The sequence below is a fragment of the Natrix helvetica genome (genome assembly GCF_964273705.1).
Source record: "Natrix helvetica genome assembly, chromosome: 1".
Lineage (NCBI taxonomy): Eukaryota > Metazoa > Chordata > Lepidosauria > Squamata > Natricidae > Natrix > Natrix helvetica.
The window spans coordinates 312,023,178-312,038,488 of NC_138548.1; the positions used below are offsets into that span (position 1 = coordinate 312,023,178).

A 15,311-nucleotide genomic window follows, 5' to 3' on the forward strand; every position below is an offset into this window, starting at 1 on the left:
GGGTTCCAAGAACTCAATTTTTTGGAAAACTGGAAAAATAATCGCAAAACAGACCCCATACAAAACAGCGTTCGCACGCCGCCTGTCTGCACGCCTCTTTGGGAAGCAGCGGCAAGCGTGGGGAGTTGGGGGGTAGCTGGGGGAGACGCCTGTTCTTGGCTTGTCAGCTTACTCGCGTTGACGCTTTACTTCCCTCCACGTTCCACCTAGTTTTGGCCTCCGATGGTGGAGCAGTGGGGCGCTCTAAGACGCCTGCCCGGCTCTGCTTTCCCTCACTTACGCTTGATCAAGAGTGGAGGGGGGGGCAGCTGAACTGGGGTGGAGAAGGAGAAGAGGCAATGGACAAAGTATACGTATTGGCATACTTTTTCTGCTCTAATTTCCCCCGAGGAGGTCCTACTAGATGGCTTTTGAAACCCGCATCTTTAAAAAAAAACAACGTTTTGCCTAATTTATTTTTGCGGGAGAAGTGGGGGCCCCCCGCATTTCAGCCGGCTCCCCTCCGCGGGTTCAAGGGAAGGGCGGAAAAGGCAGCTGAGCCGCTGCCTCCTCCAATTCCGACCCGCGTGGGTGATTTGGGAGCGGAGCTTCACGTTGGCGGGTCTGGGACGGACAGGTCAAGGAGGGGAGGGGGCCCCGTCTGCGTGCCCACTAAGCCCTGCTCCAGCAGGAGGAAAACCTTGGAAGTGGGGGGTGGGTGGAGAGAGAGTAGGAGACAACTTTTTTTTTTACCCCAGGCTTCGGCCTGGCTGACTGGCGCCTTTTCCTCCTTTCCCAGCCCGTCTGACCGGCGGCCAAATGTGCCGGCCTCACTTGCTCCACAGCCCCGGCCTGCCTTGGCTGGACAGCGGCAAAGCGGCGCTCTCGGCGGCTCACCATCACAACCCGTGGACGGTGAACCCTTTCACCAAGGGGCCCTTGCACCCTTCGGCGGCCGGCGCGCCGCCCGGCGCCATCTCGGTCTACCCCGGAGGCAGCAGCGCCGCCTCGAGCGCCGCCTCGGCCTCCTCGCTCACGCCGGCCTCGCACTCGGGCTCGCATCTCTTCGGCTTCCCGCCCACGCCGCCCAAGGAAGTCTCGCCGGACCCCAACGCCGGCAGCAGCGCCGCCTCGCCGGCCTCCGCTTCGGCCGGCGGCGGCAGGCAAGATGACAAGGAGCCGCTCAAGTACCAGGTGGCCCTGGCCGACGGCATGAAGATGGAGAGCGCCAGCCCGCTGCGCAGCAGTCTGGCCGCTTCCATGGGCGCGCAGCCCTCCACGCACCACCCGATCCCCACCTACCCTTCCTACGTGCCCGCTGCCCACGACTACGGCGGCAGCCTCTTCCACCCGGGCAGTTTCCTCGGGGGCCCCGCTTCTAGCTTCACCCCAAAACAGAGGAGTAAAGCCAGGTCCTGCTCAGGTAAGACCGCTGCCCCCCCCCTTCCCAAAACTTTGTTGAACTCGTCCAGCCTTTGAATCGCGGGTGGGTGGGTGGGGGAACCGGGGTAGTGGTGGGGTAAAAGTTTTTCTGGTGGGAATGATTTAATTAATGCCACACAATTGGAAATCGTTTTTGCATCTTGAGCCTTCTCTGCTTGTCTTTGCTGTCTCTTGAATAAGGGTGGCATCAATGTTGTAAGTTTATTAAATCCCCCTGTTATAAATAATTGCCATCTATTGTTAATAACAGATGCCCTAATATAAGGATGGGCCTGAGAAGGGTTTGTTCTTCCTTGTGAACTTCAGGACTCGGGATTTATTCTCTTTAAATCATTCACAAAATAAGAATGGTAAAATAAGTCGGTAAAAATCTGTACAAGTATTTAATAAGAGCAACCGTTTTGATTTAAATATTTTAGACATGATAATGTGGACCGTGTTTCTTTCCAATTTCAAAATACTAGTCCTCTCCCAAAATATATTTTGACTAATGAAGTAGTTAATTTTTTAAATACATGCAAATCTTAACAGAACTGAAATGAACGCTTAACTACTATTCTCTATTCAGTCCTAGTTTAATAATTCCAAATAAATGAATCACTTTGATCCTGTAACTGTAATAATCTAGGGAGATAACAATCATGATTGCAAGTATCAGTGGGCTTCTGGAGCTGGGTCATTTCTTCAAAAAAAAAAAAAAACCACTCCTTGATCTGTGGTTAAATATGTTAAAGGATAAGCATTAAAAACTTTTAAAAATAACTAGCCAGTTTTAAAATTTCCTGATCAGATTTGAATGGATTTTCATATTCCTACATTTTAGTGAAAACCTGTAACAAAATTAAGTTATCAGTAGTTTTTTTCTGAGAATGTGGAGCACAAGAGCATTTCCAGTTTGTTAGCGTTCATAATTTTAGTTTTTGCTAATTAGTTGGCAAGCCAGGTCTCTCTTTTTGTTCCAGTCACTGATCTCCATAGAATTCATTCATTGCTGAGCCCAAAAGCTGTCATAATCCATGGGGAGGAAAAAAAGACACCCAAAGTTCATAGATCAGAATTATGCAGATAAGAGTTTATATTGGTAAACCTCTTAATGCAACCCCATGAAAGTCTGGGGCAAATGAATTCATTGGAAAAGCTTGATATGCCTTGTACTCTTTTGGGTGGGATCTCCATTACTGAAAATTTTAGTTAATTTGTTAACTGCTTAATAAAGATGAACTTTATTGTAAATTTCTGTTAACTTTCAATAAAGTTCATCTTCATTAAACAAGGGGCTTTATAAAGGCTCAGCTGTTAAGAACTGAAATTTACAAGGTCATTTTCTTAGAACTTGTACAGAACTTTGCTTTCTCCAGATACATACAAAGAACAAAGTTCAAACATAGTTTACATAGGACTGCAGGCTTCCAAAGTACCTTTTAAAATTATAGTTTAAATGAATCCAATAAAACTGGAGGAACATCATACGTCTTAGTTAACTCTGGTTCATCTATTTGTTAAACCTGCAACTTACTTGCCTGTCTTACCTTTACAGATTTCAAGCCAAACATGCTCTTAGATTTCTTTTTAAAAAGACAGCCAGTGTAATAAATAATACTCACATGAAACTAAACTTAGAATATTTTATATTCATTTAATATTGTTGTAATGGCTTTATCAGTAAAGATGAAATTTATTGTGATATCAAAGGAAAACAAAACGAGATACATTTGCACCTCTTTTCAACATGGCTAGTAATTCAGAGACACATGACTATTTTTAGGAACATTGCAAGAAAAGTACAGGACTTTTTGTTGATTCTCTGTTTGGATCATCCTCTTTAAAGAAATCCTGGAATTTTGTGTTATATGCAACAGTGATAAAATATTTTTTTAAAAAAAATCAGCTACTTTTATAAAGTGCCCTCCATTGCAATGGGAATAGGTGGGAAATTTGGTTTCAACTTTTCTCCCATGACTCCTGTCCTCGTTTGACATATTCTATACTGTTTATTAGATGTAGAAGTTTCCCTACATTTTGCAATGGAGATCCTGCCTTGTAGATGAAACTGGGGAAAGTTCGTGACCATTTAATGTTTTTGTAGGAGAAGCAAGACTCACGACAAGGCGACTCCTGCAGCTTCCTGCTTAAGGAGGGACAAAAGCTAGGAACTCCAGGCTTCACAGAGGTCCCTCATTTTTCACTCCAGCCAGGACTGTTTAAAAACCACCCACTCCATAGATTAAAGGAGACACAGACACAGCTGAACTTAGTATGGCCAGCTCAAGTTACTGCCAAAGTGTATTTCCTCTGCATTAAATACTGTATGATTTGCATAAGCTCTGCTCAAAGAATTTCCTTGCCCTCAAACAAATGAACTTTTAGTTAATATTCTTGCCCCCCCCAACGCCCCCTTTTCCTTTAAAAAAAAGACTCCTGTTGAACAAGCAGCCGTGTTTAAGCATTTTGAGCCAGATCAATCTTAAGCCCATAACAAAGAGAATGCATAATAAATTCGATTTTGGATATGGGGGTATATGGAATGCCCAGAAACAAAAGTGAATTCTGCTTCATTCTAAAGAGTGCAACATTTATGGGTGGGGGTGGGGGTGGGGGGAGAATTGGGCAAGCCAGAGGAAGAGAATTTTTCTCTAACTCCAAAACATTAATGAACAAAGATTGTGTATTCTTGTTTCAGTTCCAATATTACTTCTTAGATGTTGGAGAGAAGAGAGAGGAAAGAACAGCTTATGACTCTACATTTTGGAAGAGAGTCTGTTTTCTCATGTGGCAGCTGTAATAAAAAAAATACCACTGTCTAGATTAGACGGCGTTATTGTTACATGAGAAAGTAAATGCTTGAAAACGGCATGTCCCTTATCTTTATTGTATGCACTGTAAATGTTGTGTCACTGACCTGTCTTTTTCCCTCCCTTTTAAATAAAATTGAATAATAACGTGCTGTTTTGATATCTGGAATCTACCTAAATGGACAATGCAAAAAGCTTTTGTGAATTTGTTTTTAAAGAAAGAAATCCGGTTTCTTCGTGTTTCCATTTAGAAGGCAGAGAGTGTGTCAACTGTGGAGCTACTGCTACGCCTCTCTGGAGAAGAGACGGTACCGGGCATTACCTGTGTAACGCCTGCGGGCTGTACCACAAAATGAACGGTCAAAACCGACCTCTCATTAAACCTAAGCGGAGACTGGTAGGTGCCTGTTTCTCTATCAGGTTCGGGGCAAAATGGTTTCATGGGACCATTCCTGCATATGAAGGAAGAGGGTACCAGCTGACCCAGCTGTGGGATTCAGAACTTGCATGGAAGCTAGATACTCTATGCGCGCGAAGGCTGTGTCACTGAGAGGTCACAGAGTAGCCTAGGAACAAGCGGCTAGGGTCCCACCCGTAGTAATTTACACTCCAGGATATAAAACAGTAGCTGTTTCATATGGGGATATGTATATGCATTTGTATACTCTTCGTATACTCTTGACTACAGCTTTAGAAGTGATTTATTGCCTGCACAACAATCTTATGAAGTAGGCCAGTGGCGCAGACTTACATGGCCTCACATGCTTACGTTCTGCCTCTCTGTATCTTTGCAGCACATTCCTGCCTGTTTGAGAGTACGTGCCCAATTAAATCAGCCTACTTCTTCCTGTGCATTATTCTGCCTTAAAAGACAGCTTTAATTCATTTGACCTCTTGGACAGGTCAGATGGACGCTCAAACTGAAAGAATCACTCTTGCCTGCCTGCCCTCCCAGCCGAAAAGTACAAAAAGTGACCAAAAACAGAAAGTATTAAATATATATATATGTATAAAAATAATAGATGAGTCAAAACTCTTTCTGTCATTATTTGGATGGTTTTGTAGTCAGAGATTCCATGATAAAACTAACATTAGCCTTCTTTAGAAGCGATCCCTTGATTGCCCTTTTCAAGAGCTGATGGTTTTTCCATGGAGTCACCTATACTTTGTATTTTCATATCAGGGTTGTTGATTTTTTAATTTTTGAAAAAAATGTGGAGCTCCTGGTAGTAGTTTCCTATCCGGATATCTGTATTCTGAAGATAAGGAAACTTTGTGTATCTGTTTCCTGACTCTAAAAGCTTTAAAGCATTTCTATAGGCAGGCCATGCTATTCAGGCAGTCTGTTTTGAAATTGCAAATAGGCTCTGCTGTATAAATATTTGTTTAAAAAAGGAGAGAACACACACACACACACACACACACACACACACACACACACACACACAGAGGCACACACATGGAACAATGTGATTTAGGGGGACCAAAAAGCTCTTTGCTCTTTGGCAGGGGACATTTTTCCAGAATGAAATCTAAGGCTGAAGGAACGGTTCTAATGATCTAATGCTGAGACAGGATGCAAAGGATTTTGAGGGTCAGAACTTCAAGCGGCCGATTGTCTTAATGACTTACTTTTCTTCTGAAGTGATTGACAGAACTAGAAAAAATGTTAAGATAACAGGGAAATGTTATTGTCTCTGACAGGGCAAACTCCATGCCAGACTAAACGGGACAGGGGGCAGAGTTAAGGGCCAGTGTCTAGTAGGACACTGGGATAAGAAATAAGGAATCCCAAATATGCAAACATACTGTAGCTCTTTCTTTCTTTTTTATTCTCACAAGTATGGCTTTTAGCAGGTGAGCTTCTAGAGGTATGTGTGCGTGTTAAATTTTGGATCAGAGAGAAGGCAATTTTAAAATTTGGAACAAATCAATATAGTCGTCATTCTCATGAAAAATAAGATGCATTTTAAAACCCGATGTTATCTTGTCACATTTTGAAACAAGAAAAAATCGAATAGAAAGGGGATTATTCATATATCTTATTCTAAGCCTATAGCTCTATGAAAGAGAATTATCCTATTCTAACAGGAGCCTCGTTGCATCAATTGATGCACTGGTTTGGCATCTGTTAATTCAGTGTTCCCAAACCTGGCCACTTGAACATGTGTGGACTTCAACTCCCAGAATTCCCCAGTCAGCCATGTTGAAGTCCACACAGCTTCAAGTGGCCAGGGTTGGGGAACACAGTTTTAGACTCAGAAGTTCCTTTTCTGGAGTTTCAACAAGAAAAGGAAGTATACTTGACTGGTTTAGGTAGTCAAGTTTAAGCCTTGTTGCATTTCCAGTGGATCAGCTCGGTAAAGTTCTCTGGCTTGCAGTCTTTCAGATTGGCAGTAGTTGTAGATCAGTGGTAGAGCACATTTTTTTCATGCAGACAGCTGGAGGTTCAATTCTTGGTAAATGAAAAAAAAATTAGATGCATGGGAGAGTTTTTTTCCTCAGGACCACACTGGTATTTGGAGTAGACTGAACTATATGGACAAAACATACAACTTGTTTTAAGGCAGCTTTTTACAAAGGGCATCAGAAAACTCTCTTAGTTAGCAAAATGATGTCATTGCGGCTTCTCCAGTGTATTCCTTGTCACATTAAAAAAATTAAAATAATAGTCTTTCTTCTCTCATGTTGTTGTTTATATGCCAATTAATCCCAATTAGATTTATGTAGAAGAATTGTCCAAAGGATTGTGTCTGTTATTCTCAGTTATCCTTAAAAGTATTTTAAATTCTGCTACTTGACATAGATGCCACATTCAGCTGTACTGAATTTTTAAAGGGCCAGTTATATCCTACATCCTTTTAATGTGTGTACTAGTTACAGTCATTGATTTTCCTTTCTTACTGTATGATTCTATTATATAAAGTTGTACACAGCCTGGGTTAGTGTGAGTCCCATTGAAACCAGTGGACGTCAGTAATAGTATTTGTTGAAGTAAGGGAATATCTTTATACATCTCTTATTATTATTCTTGAATTTGTAAAAGAAAGTTGTGCAGGATTAATGAAAAATTGAATGTGCAAGGTAGATAATTCTTAGTATATATTATAATGGGGGGGAGTATTAATATGTGGCATACATAGTAAAATTAGGCTCTCTTAGTTGCCTTGTGTTTTCAGATTTGTTAGGCTACAATTTCCATAATTCTCAGACATGATCACCATTTTCAGACTAAACATAGTATTAATTGTCTTGTAGATTGGACAGAGTATTAACAAAGCCTGTTTTATGGGACTCCAAATTTAGATTAAAGAAAACACTTTCACCACGTTTATTTGTGGACACGTCAACTTGCGACATCCCGGGCTTTCTTCCCTGTTTTTCAGTCTGAGATTTTTGAAAAAAATAAGATTTAAAATTGCATAGTTGTCATGCTTTAACACCAACAGCAGAAGGACAGGCTCCATCTTTATTTTCAAGAATGCGTCTTCTTAGTCTCAAATAAAAAAGATGAGTTGTTGCATACAGTAATTGGGACTCTATTTGGGAGTAACCTTAGCTGCTCACAAAAAGGGAGATAGTAAACAGAGGAGGAATTTTGAGAAATGGAACTTTTAGATAGGGTTGGTTGGATTTCTGGTGATTCGATACCTTATATCTAGCTGTTTTCCCCTTTTTAGTAAATCAGTGAAGTTTTCTGAACCAAATCATCAAAATTCTCCCCTTTTATGACCATGCCCTCACCATTTTCTCAAGGTTAGAATGAACCCACCAGCCTTTATACTGATCTAAATGATGAGAAATATTGGTCTGATTTACATTCTCAATAAATCAGGGTTATAAAGTGGCTAACGGTATTATTGCATGGCTGCTTCCAAAATCAGCAGAGAAATTAATTTGATTTTGAAAGTCCTCTCTCACAGACTAAATATTTTACGTGGAGAAAAAGCATCTATATTTCCACATACTGCCTCAAAGAGGGGGCAAAAATATTTCCTGAAAAAGGAACCCTTTCTTACCAAAGATTCTTTTGTAAAAGAGAGGGTGCATTTTCTTCTACTCTTCAAAACTTCTGAAATGACCCTATTGTTTTCAGGGTTATGGGTCACTCCGCCAAGAACTAATTTAAGGGGGAAAGGCATTTTGTCTGAATGTAAATCTTACTTTCATGTACAAAATCAGTCCCGTTCCCCCCCTCCCCTGGCCGCCTTTAGGGCCAAGCAAAAAATTAATGCAATTCCTATTGGAATCCATAGCAATCTTGCCATATATTAGCACAGCAATGTATTATTCGTATAGGTCATTTATTTAAGCTGCTCAAAACTTCAGCCTGAATACAAAGATTTATAGAACAAATGAGCTAATCAATAGATGCTGCTGTTAGGCTGGCATTTGTTTGCTAAAGCATAGCAAATTCATGGGGCCAATTTCATTTACTTCTTTTAAGATACGAAGAGACAGTTATTAGTTATATACCAAAGCAAAAGCTGTGATACAGCTGTCCCTGCATCATCTTTACAAACATGATAATTATGTGGAAGAAAATATACTGAACTCTTCTTCAGTGTAGCATTATAGATCCCTGTTATTACAATCGGATTGCTGAGGCAGGAGTATTAAGTACCGGAACAAGTAGCCTAAATATTCCAAATCCTTAAATTGCAAGTTATTAAAATTAAATAATTAAATTTGTCTTCGAAAGGATTAAAGCATTTTGGTCCTTATTAATCAGAAATGGGGCATTTACACAGAGTTTAATTTACCTTGTTTTTTATGAGTGATGGTGAAAATACACTTGCTAATTAAAAGTCTGATATTTGTAATGTCTTGGCATTTGAATACGCCATAAGAATAGCAAACGAATAAATGCAGAAGGGAGTTAGAGGCAATGAGACAATGCAATATATTAACATAATTAAGATTCTGTATCCAGTAATGAATTTAAGGACTCCTGACTAGAGAGAGGAACGTCATGATCACACAAAGCAGTCATGTAGATGTTCAACAGAAGGGCCAAAAATACCAAGCCCTGAGGGACTCCACAAATGAGGAATCATAAGCTTGACCTCTCCCCATCAATGTTGACTACGGAAAAAGAGGAAAACCACTACATTGCTGCGCCCCAACTTCCAGACCCTACAGTTAGGATTCTTAGGTCCAGTGACAGCCTCTCATGGGACTATATCTCCCCTCCTTTGAGGCCAAAGGAACAATACCTTCTGTCACAGTCACATGGATCTAACTGCAGGTCAACTCCTAGGCAGATTTAACAGCTCAGGGGACCTGGATCTCAAACACAAGTGACTTTGCTTCCAGTTCTAAGGACTGTCCATTACTTCAGGAGGCAGAGATTCAAATTCATGCTGGATCAACTCAAAGACCATGCACTAGGCTCCTCAGTCCGAGTGTATCTGAGACTTCACCCACCAGTTAACTTGAATATTCTTCATAGTGATCCTGTAGGGTTTCTTGAGACTCCCCTTCATATAAAACAAGATTCTGTTTTGACATTTTAATGTCCAGATTTCCTAGATAAGGGAACTACTGTAGGTTCACCCGTGCTTAGCTTTGTGTTCTGCTGCTTTAAGCAGTTTTTACCTACTCCTGTTCTGAGGCTGGCTGGAAAAAAATGAATTAAAATGATGAAATAAGAAAAGGGAAGAATAGCGTGTGAATAGTTATCTTTAGAATCCAGCTACTTGGCCTACATATTTATCCTTTTCCAACTTGCCACTCTTCACATGTGATATAATAGTTTTAAGAAGTTGAGTTAGAATTCTGGGAATTGTAGACCCAATATATCTGGAGGGCATTAGAGGTGGAGAACACCAATGAAAAGAATTATCCTCTACAGGCCTGACACATAAATAGTATGTAGGTGGCTGACAGGCCCTGACTCTTGATTTTTAGATGTGATCTCATTTAAAGAACACCAACTTTCTCTAGTTTCTGACATAACTCTCGGGTTCTTCATGTATAGTTGTAATTTACTATTCATTGACTAGTTGACTTTCTCTGCCCATGTGCAAAGGATGAGAGGACAATTGCTTGGAAGGGGAGTGGGGAGACAGGGTTTCTGTAAATACATGAAACTACCCAAGACTGGCAATAATAAGCATTTATGATTTTGAGTTGGGTGTGGAATTTGCATTATCCATCAAATAGTCCATGTATGTTTGAATGATATATAGCCACAAAGCAAAATTAAAAAAAGACTGAGAACTTTAGTAGAAGGGTGGCTGAATATTTAATATTTAATTTAAAACCAATGCAACAGTCAAAACTGAAATAACATCTTCTCCAACATCTATCTATCTATTTTCATCTTTAATTAGTCAGCTGCTAGGAGAGCAGGAACCTGTTGCGCTAACTGCCAAACTACCACCACAACTTTATGGCGACGTAATGCCAATGGGGATCCAGTTTGTAATGCCTGTGGACTGTATTACAAATTGCACAATGTGAGTATTTTCTTGCCTTGTGTCTTCTTTTGCTTGCTTAGCTGAGATTGATGCCTTAACTGCCTGCTGTCCAGTAGCCTTTGCATTCATTGCAAAGGGACATATTAGAAAAAAACCCCACCAACAAGCCTCTTTAATGTTCCCCGGGGAAGTCATAATAATTCTTTGTTGGCATAGTGATGCTGGGTTCAATAACATTACAATGTGTTAGCTTGGCTTCTAAAGCCCAGATAATCTAGGCAAAAGAGAGTTATAATTCACAGTTATTGCTAAAGCATATTCATTGTACCCAAGAAATGCAGTACCCAAGAAATGCAAAGGATATTTAACACACTTTTTGTATAATGAATGTTTATATAAGATGATGCTTTAAAACAAAACAACAAATTAATCTTAAAAATCCAGACTAGGTTCAAGGAGAAAATATTGGAAGGTGAGGAAGTTTTAAAACTCCAGGTATGAAGTCAATGTGGAAATGTGTACAGAATATTCTGTGTATGTACAGATAGAGGTGAAGATACATATGCAAATAGGAAAGGCAGTTTGGTGTAGTAGTTACAGACACTGGATTAAAAACAGAGAGATTATGAATTTTAATCCATCTTTAGGCATCCAAACCATGTGAGAAGTTTTGTGTCAGTCACACTTTCAGCCCTATCAAGGCAGAAGTGGCAAATCACTTCCAAAAATATTGCCAAAAAACCCTGCATGAACCCTGTCTATATAGTTGCCAGGAGTCAAGACTGACTTGAAAGTGTATGTACACCCATACGCACAAATTATCTAAGGATATAGAGTTGATTTATTGTTAAAGAGCCAGAGTAAGGACAGGAAGAGTGAAAGCAACCAGATTATACTTGAGTTTGATGTGTTTTTATCCAAAAACGTTAAGTTATAAACACAAGTTGATGTGAGAACAAAGTGAGAACTATGGATTAGGGGGAAGAGGGCACAAAATGATTGCTGCTCAAAGAAGATTTAGGGGGTTGTTCAAATATTTTTCTTTTTGCACAAAAAATACCGCTTTGCTTGCAGGAGCCTGATTTTCTCATTTCTTGCAGGTGAACAGGCCACTGACCATGAAGAAGGAAGGGATTCAAACCCGAAATAGGAAAATGTCCAACAAATCCAAGAAGAGCAAGAAAGGCTCTGAATGTTTTGAGGAACTGTCTAAATGCATGCAGGAGAAGTCCTCACCTTTCAGTGCTGCTGCCCTGGCTGGTCACATGACACCAATGGGCCACTTGCCACCCTTCAGCCACTCTGGACATATCCTCCCAACTCCTACCCCCATTCACCCATCTTCCAGCATCTCATTTGGGCATCCACATCCATCCAGCATGGTCACAGCTATGGGATAGAGTTTAATGACTCTCACAGACTTCCAGAACTGGGCTTGGCCTAAGAGGACAGGAAGGAAAGACTTTGCCCAGGAAAGAAAATATAAGGAAGAAAGAAAGAAAGGAAAAAGTAAAAGGGGATTTTGTTCCAGTAGAATTCAACTCCTAGTGCTAAATGGAAACTTTGCAATGATGGGTCTTCTGCAGAAATGCTTAATGGTGCCTGTTATGCACTTTGCTCCCTCAGGTAAACGGAGAAAGAGGAACTCATCTGTTTGATACGATACCTGCTTGTCCCAGTGGAAAGGAAGGGTGGCCAAAGTAGTGAAAGAAACTAGACCCAGCTTTCCTTTCTCTTTGTTCATTACTGTGAATATTGTAAAGCGATTAACCATCTCCTGAAGCAGAGGAAGTTCAGTAGTAGCCACCCTTGCTGGATTTCTACCATGGATTGTGTTTTGTGGGGAGGAATAATGGACAACTTTATTAAAGAAAATCTACTTTTTAAGGAACCGGTCACATAAAAAAAATAATTATTTATTTTGCTCTTGTGCTCCAGAAAGAGCTTCAAAACTCTTGCATGAATTTATGGATCTTTTATTTTATTTTTATTTTGTTTAAAGAAACATGCAACCTAGTAGAAAACAGTTTTTTTCTAATTGTTATTATTTTTATTGCTTAATGGCCACATTTTTGTTTCTCTTCATTGCTGTTAGTTTTTTGTTGTTGTTGAAAGAAATCTACTAGGAAGGGGATGTGTGTGACAGAGGGAAGCGGTTGGCTTTATCATTGGTTACAAATAGCCTCGGGCATGGATTATTCAGACATAATTTCTGCAGTCTCTTCCTCAGTGTGAATATCTTGATGTGTGGCATTCTACAAGGGAGCAGATACACTGGACAACTGGCTGAAAGGTTTTCCATAGGGAATAATCTTGCTGTGGATGGAGAATAAAATAAAGGGAATCTGGATGTCTTTCTCATCATACTTGTGTGTGGACAGCTAGTGGGCTGATAAGGGCCATTCCCACCTCAAACCATTTAGCCTGTCCTAAAGGCTATACCCAAACCTATCCTCTTTGCTCTCTCAATTGCAAGTCAACATAGACATCATGTAGCTTCTCAGAACTTATTTCATTGCCTTAGCCCAGACCCCCCCAGCTTGGTATCCTGTTCCCAGTTAGGCTACAGTTACTGTCTCCTCAATCTGTATGACTCCAATGGCTATTCCGTTGGAGAGCAGGGACGTCCTGAGACATCTTGCTGCCAAAGGCTGAGAGGAGATTACCCTCCTCTTTATTTAATGCAGAGGAGCTAAATGAATCAATAGGTGGGCCTTAACAATAATGTGGGGCTCTTTTCATGGCTCAGTCTGCTGGGTTGAAAATCTGCAATAATATCTTGCATTAGGACCCACAATTTCTCTTCCGAGGCATTTTTCCCATTCAGGTTTATGTCGATTACCTGCATTATGCAAAGACAGATCGACATGGTAGTGAACTGCCTTACACAGACCAGACAAAACCATGCCGCCGATTGCAGCAGCTATATTCTGCAGCAGCTGTCTTCTGCGGCTTTCCCTTTTTCTCCTGTAAGATTGTTTAACGAGAGGTGCCAAATATTGAACCTATGAAAAGTTTGACAAACAAAACATCTATGCTGCTAGGTAACCGTCGCCTGTTCTTTAGGACAATGTTTCTTAACCTTTAAACACATCTTTAAGGTTTGTAGACCAGTCAACTTGCTAGCTGGGGAATTTTGGGAGTTGAAGCCCATATATCTTGAAGTGCCAAAGTTGAGGAACATTGCTCTAGAGGTCTATATTCTTAGAGTTAAGATATAATTTCAGTTCCTGGCCGGAGAAGGAAAACCCTTTTAAGATGATCAGCCTGAAAGGAACCATCGTGGTGGTTCAGTTTAATCTGTTTTCTTAAGGAATTTGCCCAAGACACATAAATATAGAGTTCATCTCATGCTCTCTTGTTAACACTTTGGCCAAGCAGAGGTGGAATTTGCCACCTGTGGGCACAGATGTTGTGACAAATGCTCTGCTTGAATAGAGGTGAAAAGCAAATAAGCAAATGAAGATCTGCAAGGCAGGAGGGGGAAAATATATATTTTCAACTCTTCTGATAGATCAGATGTAGCAACATCAAAGGGAAGTGATCTGCTCATGGGGAAAATGGGGTATATGGTTTCCTATAGCATATATACATATATATATATATGTAGATAGATAGATTTGTTTTTAAAGAAAATCACAAGTGTTCAGAAACAAAGTTGTTTCCCATTCTGAAACCATACTGTACGTAAACAGCTGAAGAATAAAACTCTTGCCGGTGTGAAATGTATTCTGTTGATTGTTATGAGCTGATGACTTTCATGATCACAAGGTCCAATATAACATATGATGTACATATGTAGCTATATTTCTGATGAAAAAAAAATTGACCCCAATTAACAAAGGGGATTGATAATGTAAATCGCATAAAGCTAACTCTGTGGCAAGTTTTTAAATGTATTATTTTTCACTTTTTTTTCAAGCCCAGCCCAACTTGTATCTTTAACTGCAAAAGTCTGCTTAAAACAAAAATCCAGGTGTACATTGTTTTTTTGCTTCCTCCTAAGTCTGTAATTCAGTGTTTGGTACAAAGGACCAAGCATTCCGAGCAAATGCCTTTTCTCACTGTTTTGGTTTCTGTAGGCATAATGTAGTTGCACTTTGTGAAGAAATAGAAAAGACAGAATGCCCCACCACCACCACCACAAAAAAGCCCCACAAGAAACCCCCCACAGACCAAAAACTGAAAGAAATTCCACCTGGGATAAATATTAATTTCTGTTAGTCAAGATGGAAGTTATTTACTCCTTTTCCTTGATTTGGATGCATGTGTGTGTGTGTGTGTATGTGAGGAAAGGGGATTTTTTTTAACGTATATGGTACAGTTATCCACCTTTTGTAGTAACCAGTTAAAATTCTGTGAGGGTCAGAAGTGGGTGGGAGTGGCTGAGTGAGAGAATGAGGGAGATAATAATGCTAGGAAACAAATCCACCCAGGACCACTGCTGCCCTCTCAAAGGCAAGGCCTACTCATGCCCTCCTTTTAGGAAGACTGAGGCTGCACATCACAAATGCTTGCTGGACTAAGTCCACGGTTGACAAAGTGCAATAGATTGTCAGTCACTGCAGCATAAAAGTACCACAGTCAGGATTTAAATTATTTTGTACTTATATCAGCATAAAGATTTGGCAGTATTTTTTGGGTTTTTCTAAAAAAAATGGCTTAATTTTTGGAT

The 15,311-nt window shown here is 40.4% G+C and overlaps 1 protein-coding gene across 5 annotated transcripts in view; it reads left to right on the forward strand.

The window, feature by feature from the left end:
- Nucleotides 1-14,778, forward strand: part of GATA2 (GATA binding protein 2) — a 31,543-nt gene extending 16,765 nt beyond the window's left edge. For 3 of the 5 annotated variants that reach the window (XM_081932094.1, XM_081932093.1, XM_081932092.1), the window contains exons 3-6: nt 779-1,402; nt 4,433-4,611; nt 10,550-10,675; nt 11,737-14,778. In XM_081932094.1, coding sequence (XP_081788220.1) covers nt 779-1,402; nt 4,433-4,611; nt 10,550-10,675; nt 11,737-12,036 — 1,229 coding nt within the window. In that variant the 3' untranslated portion in view covers nt 12,037-14,778. The remainder of the gene's footprint in view (nt 1-778; nt 1,403-4,432; nt 4,612-10,549; nt 10,676-11,736) is intronic. The other 2 variants (XM_081932095.1, XM_081932096.1) reach the window with 2 other exon arrangements.
- The last annotated feature ends 533 nt before the right edge of the window (nt 14,779-15,311 follow it).